The sequence below is a fragment of the Octodon degus genome, unplaced genomic scaffold, assembly GCF_000260255.1.
Source record: "Octodon degus isolate 3935 unplaced genomic scaffold, OctDeg1.0 scaffold00004, whole genome shotgun sequence".
Classification (NCBI taxonomy): domain Eukaryota; kingdom Metazoa; phylum Chordata; class Mammalia; order Rodentia; family Octodontidae; genus Octodon; species Octodon degus.
The window spans coordinates 1347109-1357508 of record NW_004524580.1 but is presented as its reverse complement, the minus strand read 5'-3'; the positions used below and the strand labels follow the sequence as shown (position 1 = coordinate 1357508).

At 46.1% G+C, this 10400-nt stretch overlaps 1 protein-coding gene across 2 annotated transcripts in view; it reads left to right on the top strand.

The window, feature by feature from the left end:
• Window positions 1-5919, top strand: part of Tmtc1 (transmembrane and tetratricopeptide repeat containing 1) — a 241028-nt gene extending 235109 nt beyond the window's left edge. For both annotated transcript variants that reach the window (XM_023716051.1, XM_023716045.1), the window contains one exon: window positions 4856-5919. In XM_023716051.1, the coding sequence (XP_023571819.1) occupies window positions 4856-4996 (141 nt within the window). In that variant the 3' untranslated portion in view covers window positions 4997-5919. The remainder of the gene's footprint in view (window positions 1-4855) is intronic.
• Window positions 5920-10400: the final 4481 nt, after the last annotated feature.

Sequence of the window (10400 nt, the reverse complement as noted above, 5' to 3'; positions counted from 1 at the left end):
TATATCTGCTGGAGTGCACCTTGGCTGCTTGCCTCCCAAGTCACCTCGCTGTCAGCCCTGAGCACCCTTCAGTGCTTTCCTGTGGGTCGTGTCTGAGACACGTTTTATTCCCTCACTTCTTGCTAAAAGTTTGTTGCATTTTGCTATCCTACCCTGAAAACAGAAGCTAACTTTGAATGAATCTTTCTGCCAAGAAGGTTGGAAGATGACCTTCACAGGAAACTGTTATTCCCAACTAATAAAGCCAGAAGGTTCACCAGGATTCATTCACTCACTCACACGTTCATTCACCCACTGGTGTCTGAAGCTGACTGCTGGGTGATCTTCTAGGCCTTGGAGCACAACAGCAAGAAGAAAAATCAGAACACTTGTCCCATGGAGCCGGCGTTCTAGGAGGATATAGCAGGCAATGAATCCTTCTACTCATCTACACAGATGCACACTGGAATCTACCAGATAGTGATAACTGCTATGGAAAGGGAGAGAAAGCAGCGTGGAAGTGCCAGGAAGGGACCGAAATTTCAAATTAAGGTTAGGGGAGGCCTCAGCCAAAAGGGAGGCTGGAGCCATCTGGAAGGCAGCGATCGTGTGGCTGATAGGGCCGAGCATATTCTGAGGTCCCGAGGTCTGGACAGTCCCACTGTAGGTGAAGGGTGGGAGGAGACAGCCTGGCAGGGGCAGGGAGGATGGGGGACAGGAGCAGAAAAGAGGCTGGAAGACTGGAAGAGACTCTGGCCTTTATGCCAAGTGAGGGGATCTTGAAGGGATTTGAACAAGAAATCGCCAAGGTTCACTGTGCTTTTAGAGGATTCGTCTGACTCCGCCACCGTATTGCCAAGCATCTGTCAATATCTGCACTGGTAAGAAGGGCAGTGTGGTGACCAGCAGATAAGCAGAGCCTCTCGGGAGCAAGTTCAGGAGCACCAGGTGCTGCAGAAGCCAGGAGAGCGCACCTGAGCCGTGTGGACTGAGGGAAGTGGTGGGAGACGCAGCCCCGTGCAGCAGCTGTGGCCTAGCAGAGGACAAACTGGGGATGCTGGTCAGGCCCATAACCCAGGCTCAGGGCTTCCTGACAGCAGGGTCCCAGCAGTGTCCTGGGCAGCAGAGGACGAACTTGCTTGAAAGTTTAAATATTTTAAGGTGTGTATGAAGTTATGTTTGCAAATAGGGCACTCAGTGTGTTTTCAGAAGGAAGATGCCTTTAATTACAGCAACAGAAATGGAAATGAAAGTTGTAAATTGGAAAAGGTCTGACAAGTACATTTAGGAGTCTCCTATAAGTCTGGAGATAGAGAAAATAATATTTTTATTGTATGGTTGATTTCAATGCTTTAAATTGAAAAGAACTCAGTGGAAAAGGTGTCTGGAGATTGAAGAAGGATTGAGTATATTATTTTTAAATGTTAACATTTATTAAAATGAGTTTATCATTTTTTTGTTGTCTCAAAGATCATGTAGGTTGAACAGTACAAAACAGCCACATCTGTGGTTTAATAGTCAGTAAAGTGAGCCAGCCAGATAGCTCAGCGGACTAAAGCGCCTGTTTAGGCAGACACAGGGGGAGTTCATCGCCTGGCATGCACTGCAGGCCCTGTACCTACCCCTGGGGCACACTGAGACTGTGATTGAGACTGGGGTGGTGGCGCATGCCTGTAATCCCAGCACGTGGGAGGCTAAAAACAGGAGGATCACTATGAGTCTGATCTATATAGTGAGACCCTGTTGACCGTGTACTAAAAATTAAAAAAAAAAGTCAGTGCACTGATATGATATAATCTAATAGAACTATAGAAAGCAGGCACCTGGCTCTGATGTGTGGGCTGTAGGACCCTAAGGAGTAATCGTGGGTCTGCGTGTCTTTGGCACTGCCTGACAGTGTGGGCACCAGGTAGAGCTGACCTGTTGCTGGCCTGGGGAGCTTGGGCAGCCTGCGGGCCACAGGGAGACTGAGCTTGGAACCAGGCTTTTCAAGGAGGTGACCCCTGGTGGGAAGAAGGCAGTGAGCGTCATGGTTGTGTCTTACCCCTCTTGCCTAGCCCTAGATACTTCCCTTGTATTAGACCTAAAAGCCTAGGGGTAAATGGGTTGCAGATTTGGACTTCCTTGAAACAGTTGTCTGCACTCTATATTGTCCATGAGGCCAGGTGCCATAGATTCCTGTGACGTCATACTAGGGCTCAAACAATTTCAAATTTTCAAGCTATTTGCATGTTTAGGAATGCTCACCTGTAATGTTTTCCATGGAGTTTTCTATATGATAACTAGCTATAAAACATTCCTCATAATAAAGCTTTCTGGCCACCAGTCCACATGCCATGTGCTCTTGAATTCACCTCCTACCTACAGGGTAAGCTCACCCTATAGTTAATACCGACTGCATGCTCGGTGAGGAATACAATTGAACTGCTTAACAGATGAACCAGTGAAATGCTCTGCCACCTGCCAAGCTCATTGAGACATATTTTATTCCCAAAACTCCTGTATGAAGCTTTTGAAAAATACTGACCTCTCATTGAACATAAAATGTGGCTGAAAACTGGGCATGGTGTTATTGTCAGGAAATTCAGGAAGCATTTGTCTTTTGAGGACTAGGGCTACACAGCGCAATTAAAACTTAGTGGGGGCCGGGGAGATGGCTCAATGGAATAAGTGCTTCCCTGGCAAGTGCAAGGGCCTGAGTTCAATCCCCAGCTCTGCCAAAAAATAAATAAAATAAAGCTTAGTAAGATTTATGTAAAGGATATACCAAAATCATCAAAACTGATATTTATGAAGAAAATGTAACCTGTGTTTTCCTCATACATGGACCAGTAGAAGATCATCACCTACAGAACACGTGCGCTGCGCCTTCTTGCTTCCTGCGCCATGCCATCAGGTACAAGGCATGGACGATTTCACGCAAGTAGCAATTATGCTAACTTCAGTTGGCATAAAATAGATCAGATGGAAGTCAGGAAAATCTTTGCCTTTAGTCAGAATTCCTTCAGTGTCAGAGTCATCAGTGGGCAAGGCGCTTCTGCAGCGTGAACCAAACAGTGGATCTCCTGGTACTGGAGGCCTGTGGTGACTAAAATGCTCTTCCTTAGAGCAGGATGGAGCAGCTTCAGGTTGGCTCCAGTGCAGCACTCTTGGAGCCATATAAAAGTTCACCTTTCTGACTAACTTCTTCACAATATATGTATTTTTGCAATTTTTTCCTTGATTTAAAGTGTCTATTGTTTTAACACTAAAACATCTCAGGAAACTGAGTAAACTTCAGGCCCAGAAAATAAGCTTATGTCACCAAGATAATTTGTATATTGTTCTTAGAACAATAATAGTTTGTTTTATTAACAGTAAGCTCTTATTAAAATATGGTTTCAATGTTTAAAATAAAATAAAATTCTGTAGGCACAAATGGCAGAGTCCTAGAAATGGGCCATTGCAGTTCCCTGCCTTCTATGGAATTGGAGACTGGGTTGAGGCACGTGACTTTTTAAAAAAATAGGACTTCCAGTTTAACCAATAGCAATCAGAGGGTCAGAAGATGAGGTGGGTTTTGTGTGAAAAGAAAGAAAACCTAAATCCAGAGACTGCACTAGGGGAGCAGCTGGCTATAGGAGAGATGGCAGTGAGGACCCTCGGGCGTCTTGGTGCCAGCGCTCAGCTTAGTGAAGTCAAAAGATGTGGGAAGATAGATGCATAAGATAAAAAAATAATTGAATGCAGCAAGTCCGCATCCACACTTGTTCCTGTTCGGCATCCGCTGCGCCAGTGTTAGTCATCAGCAGTACTTTCACTCACTGCATATCAGCCCCTGGATTCCAACCTCCCATTTCTTCCTCTGCCCTCCCACTATCACTTGCGCCAACTGTGGGCGGCATGAGAAAGAGGGCTGCCCAGAGGGGACCTTCGCTGGATAATAGCAGGAGGATGGCCTCGGGCATCAGTGAGAGTGCTCTAGCATCATGCAGGGTCTGGGCTCCAGACACAAAGCCCCAGTACCCTAAGGGACAGACACAGTTTTACATTGCCATGGAAATGCAGAGTCCCTGTTCGTCCACGTGGGAGCCGTGACCAAGAATTGGGTGAAGCAAATCATGTTTCCAGAATGGAGAGGATGCTAAACTCTTAGTTCTGAGGCTACAGGATACACATGTGAAATAGTTAATAAAGGACATAAGTCACTGCACATGGGGAAAGGGGCTGGAGAAGGGTAGGAGTTGTCACTGTCCTCCAGAGACTGTCTGGTACCAGGCTCAGGCACTTGCTTCTTAGGGACTCCGCTGGAACCGATGCGCGTCAGCAGGTGCAGGGTCAGGGTTCAGCGGGTCGCAGTGACACACCTGCTCTGAGAGTGTCCTGCTGCTAGGTGGGGAGGACACAAATTTGATCCCGTCGTTTTATCATCTTTTCATTACAATATTGATAACGCTTTTATCAATATTCCATACAATTTTCAATATATAGGCAGGAGCTGCTGTTAGGCTTTAAGTCAAAGATTAGAATAAACGCTACCACCAGTGAATCTAGTGGACACTCAGACTATTTTCAAAAACGTACCGGCCTCCCAAACACGGCTGTGTTCAGCTGGGGAGGACCCTGCCGGCCCCATGCGAGCATTCAGGAAGCTGGTCTCCAAAAATGTCCGCACGCTGTTAGCTCACGTCTGTCATCCTTCCCATTCCCCATCTGGCCTAGTACTTAAGGCAAGTGAGTTCCCCAAAGCACCAGCAGGCAAGGGTGCAATCCCGCACCCGGACAGGGAGGGCGTCCTGGCACGAGTTTAGAGCGGGGCATGGCAGGGCCCGCTGCTCAGCGCCCCCCTCGGGTTGCGGTGGGTCCGGGCGTAACCGGTCTCCCTCCTCGCCCACAGGGAAATTACGTGTCGGCGAGGGCTTACTACAAGAGAGCCTTGCAGCTGGTTCCAGACAGCAAACTGCTGAAGGAAAACCTCGCCAAACTCGATCGCCTAGAAAAGCGACTGCAGGAAGTTCGAGAGAAGGCTCAGACATAGCACCGTCAGGCCCAGTCCCGGAGGCGGATGCAGGTGGCGCATGCGCAGCGCGGCCTTGGCGCTTTCCTCTCCCAGCAGCAAGTTCAGGGTGGCACGTCCTGGGATACCGCGCGTGCTGCAGGACCCGCGCCGCCGTGAACGAAGGGAGACAGCGGGGCAGGCGGGACGCTCGCGGAGGGGCAGAAGACAGCAGCTGCGCGTCTCAGAGATTTTCTTTGTCTCCCCATGTCCCTTGATAACATTTCTATGCTTTTGCCTCCTGGAGACCTAATTCCATTTATTCATTAGACTTTTATGTCCCAGAAATACAGAAGTATGGAAATGTTATAAAGGAGAGCATTTGTTCCGTGTGGGATGAACTATTTCAAAGCGGATGGATCCGCTAGGCGAGCCGCTTGGTTTGATTAACTCTCCTGAACCGGAAATGAGTATCTAATGGCTTTTGTAGGACCGTGCAGAACATGCGAGGAAAAGGGCTGTTGCTGAATGAGCTTTAGCTACTAGCTCCCTGAGGATGAGACCTTTTGCAGACCGAATTGCATTCTGCGCTGGTACAAGTTTTTCCAGTGCCTAATACAACAAAAGGGAAGCTCCTGGAGTCACGTATGGGTGTCGTTATCCCTGCAGGAAAAGCAGGGAGCTTGGCACCCCAATGGTTTAAATCATAAGTTTTATTACAAATATTAATAGAGTAGTAGTTCTACTCTAAGATTTCAAAAGTGCATTTAAAATCGAAAACGTTCCCACCTTAAATATATTGCTATTTTGGTGGCGAAATATAGTATATTCTGCATAGAAAATATTAAAGATATTAACTAAGAAATTACCTACTTTATTATATTAATGTTTAGACATCATGAATTTATTTTTTTTGAAAATATATTTAAACATTGAGGAATCTACAATATATAACAAAATCTTCATAACTAGAGGGAAAGAGAGATCTATTTATTTGTCTTCCTAGGCTTAGAGAGAATTCTGTACTTAAAACATCAGTGACTGAGACCTGGCATCTGTCCTGCATTTATAATTTTGGAGATTTCATGGAGAATACTATAAAAATCTAAGAAAGTCTAAATTCATCATTTTAAATATATACATTTGTAAAAGGATAAGGAAGGCAAAGTTAAACTCAGAATTTGGTATCTATTTTTAGGTTATTTATTTTGTAACTTATAAAATATTTTAATATATACATACTTCTTTTTTTCTCTATACATAGTGGTTTTGATAGCAGCTTCCAAACCTGACCATATAAAATACAAGTCAAAATTACCAAATGGTTCAGCTTTAACAGCCCCTACAAAAAGTGTATTGATTATTGGGCGCTGAGGTTAACAGAATTCACGGTCAGCCTTCAGTGTGTAGGCGACAGTGTATTTTGGAAGCGAAGAAATTGGAATGCCTGGTTCTAACCGCATCCTGATCATTGAAAACATAACCCCCCTGCCAAAGCAATGGTGTGTCCCAGGTGCATGCACAGGCTCCCCCTGCTGGCCAGTGGGGGAAACGCCTCCCCTCTGTTCATTCTTGGAAGCCTATGCTCATGGAAGAAAACGTCTTTGGGAAAAAATGGCGGGGGGGGGGGCCGGGGGGGGGCCCAGGGGGTGGGAGAGGGGCCCGACCCCTGAGTTCAATGCCTGGTTCCACCAAAAAAAAAAAAAAATAAAAGGGGGGGGGGGGGGTTAAATACAAACTGTGGCAGGATTTGAGGTAGCATGTATCCGTTTCTCTGCATTAGTAATCCAATCATGTACATATAACACCATGATGACCTTCTGTTTCCAAGTCTTCCAGTGTTATAGACCATAAATGTGTCCCAAATTGTATTTTCTTCTCTCTCAAATTCTAATTCTATGGCCCCCAACCAAAAAATGCAATATGATGTTTGTTTTCCAGTAACCCTGCTAAATGTAAAACCTCTTGATACGTTCAGTATCTATCACTTTTATCACAGCTTTTCACAATAAATGGAAAAGGTTGAGCTCCAAATTCTGAAGTAATTGTGCCTTACTTGTAGCGCTGCTACAGTGAGGAGTATGTGTTTGATGCATAATTACAGTGGCAATTAAACATTTCTGAGGGACAAGGTCATGTGACGTGCAGGAGACTTTCCGGCTGCCTCCCCCACCTGCCTTCTCGAGGCCCACCTTCCTCCTCCCTCCCTCTCTCGCTGTTCCCAGTCTCTTTCTCCTCTGTTCCAGTTCTCTGTCTCATCTGTCAGATCTGCTTGAATGTTAAAAGTAATGTTTAAAAAGGAGCTATTTATTGGATCAGTTATTTTTATCCTTCACTGAAATGAAGCCAGTGAAATAGTTGAAATGGTGCCTATAAAAAATAAATCCCATTCTATTTTTCAAAACATTGTCTATCTTGTACCTTTTTATTTGGTCCTTGTAATGTGAAAAAAAATCAGTGCATTTCATCCTTAGAGAATGGGGCACCCTGGCTGGTCACAGACGTGCCCGTTGTGCTTGGCAGAGGCCTGGGGCTGGCCTTGCTGCGCGCCGGCGGTGCCCTCGCCCATGCGGCCTCAGCGTCCTGCGCTCGGGTGCCTCCCAGGCGCGGCACTCTGCCTAAATTCTTATTAATGCTGAAGTTAGGGCCTCACGATTTCATTTTGTGCTGCATCCTAGGATTCTGTCAGCAGTTATGGGTAGCAAGGAAGATAGTGAGAAGAGTCCTCCGGTCCTGGCTGAACGCTTACATTGATACTCCGTGTCCTGTGTGACGTTTCTGGGAGCAGCGGTGTTTCCTCCTGCTGCCGGTCAAGTTCACGCACAGGCTGCCCCCTGCTCCTCCGTCTGTCTGCGCTGACCTTCAGCCCTGCGTTCAGCCCGTTTTTGTCTCACAGTATTCATATGAGGTGGTGTATGTCCTTTGACACATGAAAATAGCTTCAGCATTGTATTTTATTAATTTTTTATTCAAAAATTTCAAATGACTCAGATATTTTTGATTCATTAGTGGTACTCATCCACTTGATTCAGTGCTGTAACGCAGGTGAAAGAAACCAAAGATGCAGGTCCCTTGGCGGGAAGTCAGATTTCACTTTAGGGAATAAGGAGGTAATGTCCTCTTGGCAGGTTGTTTGCCATGCAGCCTATCTCAAAGCAAGGGGGACTCTGAGCACTTTAATTCCAACACCCTGAGGTACTTCAGAATCCTTAGCATGCAGTTTTGAGACCTGTCCTGGGGGTACCTAGTGTGGTACAGAATTGCCCGGTACTTGGGCAGCTGCTTTCAGCCAGGCCAAATGAGAATATCCAGGCCTTCCTCAAGAGGCTGACCCCGCAGGAGCTGTAATTTCAGGGAGAGTTAACAGCAAGAGAGTTTCATTTCCCAGTCGCTCTGTTAGACCTGAGTTGCGCGAGGTGCAGAGCTATGTGTGGCTGATAAAGAGATTTGTCCTGTCACACAGGGTGGCTCTCAATCTTCGGGAACAACCGTGTAGACTTTCAAAATCCCAGCTTCAGGGCCGTCCCAGTGATAACTCCACTCAGTGAGGCAGCCAGGATAGAGAACACTGGGGACTGGCAGCTTTCATGGCAGTTTATGACCATTACAAAAGAGTTGTTTACAATCCTTTGAAATTTATCCTTTTGACTAGTAGGCTCGAGGAAGCCCAAGACTTAAAAGGGTGATCTGTAGCTTGGTGGGTTGCTTTAAGGTCATCATCCTGTGACTGCCCTGCAGTGGCTCGGCAGTGACTTTGCCCTTGCTGTACCCAGACTGACTAAAGTGGCCTCACATTTACACACAGAACTCTTAGTACACTGGTGGAGAGGCACTGCCTGCTGTTCACACGCACTGGACAAAGCACCCTGTACAGAAAACTGACGTTCTATGAATTAGAGAAGTTGTCCGTGGTGTAGCATTCATAGCTACACCTGTGTCTTTCTGTCTAACACAGACATGTTAGCTTTGGTATAGCATTTCTTTCCTTCCTTGCTTCCTTCCTTCCTTTTTCTTTTCCTTTTAGTGCTAGGATTGGAACTTGCACCTTCTGCAGGCAGAGCACATGCTGTGCTGTGAGCGACGCTTGCAGGTCCGTCAGTTATTTCTTAATTGTATTTACTAGAATTTGTTTGGGAAGGGAGAATTACACAAACAGAAGCATTTGCCTTGATTTGTGGTGGCCTCACCCCTTGGAGGTCCAGAAGCTATTAAGCATTCTGGGCAAGTACCTCGAGGCAGTCCCTGCCCGGCCTGTTTAGACAGCTTTCTTTTGGACTTGAGTGTGAGTGCTCCCCACACAGCAAAGCACAACGCGCCGCTACCTAAAGGGCAGCCTTTAGCACTTAAGAGTATGTATCTAATCTTGTATTTAGGCTATAAGTGAAAGAATGTTTAGTGTACCAAGGAACAATAGAAATAATTATGATTATCAAAATGTTATGATTAGTCTTAATGCTTTTGATACAAAATAAAAATACGTTGGCAAAAATAAAAATACGTTCAGTAGTTCAAAAGCAGCATTTCCCTCAGTAATTTGTTTTTAGAAGCTCTTAATTCTAATTAAAATCCAGTTCCTATCATGATGTTCCATTTTTTACCAAAGACCTTTTTAATTAAAACCTTTAGACCTGTAACTCCTAGAATCAGCACCTCTCACAGTACATGGTCATTATCAGTTTGTGAGTTTTGATCATCAGTAATTCCCGTTGGGAAAGAGTGTTGGCCTCCAGAGATCCAGGACTTCCTTCTCCTTGTTCTTGTGCACCTGCTGTCTGCTTGTGTCATGTGTGGTAGACTTCAGTGTACGCGCTGCCCTTTGGGGGTCATTTATCTTGTTGATGCCTAGGGTAGGATCCTTATCCAAGAATCAGGACAGCTGAGTTCTAGTCCGAGCTCAGTCCCCAGAGAGCTGGCAGTCCCTCAGAGGACTGGGCGGCCTGAGGGTCCTGCTCAGCCCTATGAGCCTCTGCAGAGGGGCTTGTCCTCTGGGTGGACAGGACTCCACAAGGAGGAGAGGACCCGGGTGCTTCTCCTTGTTTAAATGATCCTCGGGAGGTTGAAGCTCACAGCAAAGAACATGGAGACAACTTAGGATTGCTGAACTGCCCAAGTGCTTCTGCTTGAGGAAGGTAACTGCTTTTATTCAGTAGTCAGTGCATTTGGAAAGTCTTAGTGACTTTGTTACTTTACTGGGAGAAAGATAACCCTTCCTCAAAAGGACTGAAAAATCTGGAAGCTGCAGCTTGCTTTGGTAACATGGGAATGCTGGATTTGCTGTGACCCCGAAGGGGCTGGCCCTGGTGTTGGCAGGGGGAAAGGAAGTGGGTGTGTCCCCAGGTCACAGTGCTCAGTTGCTGTTGGAACCATTGTGTGTAACTGTGCGCCTTCGTTACTTTGCTGTACCAGTGAGAAGTACGTGTCCCATAAGGTGTTTCTCCCTCGAAGT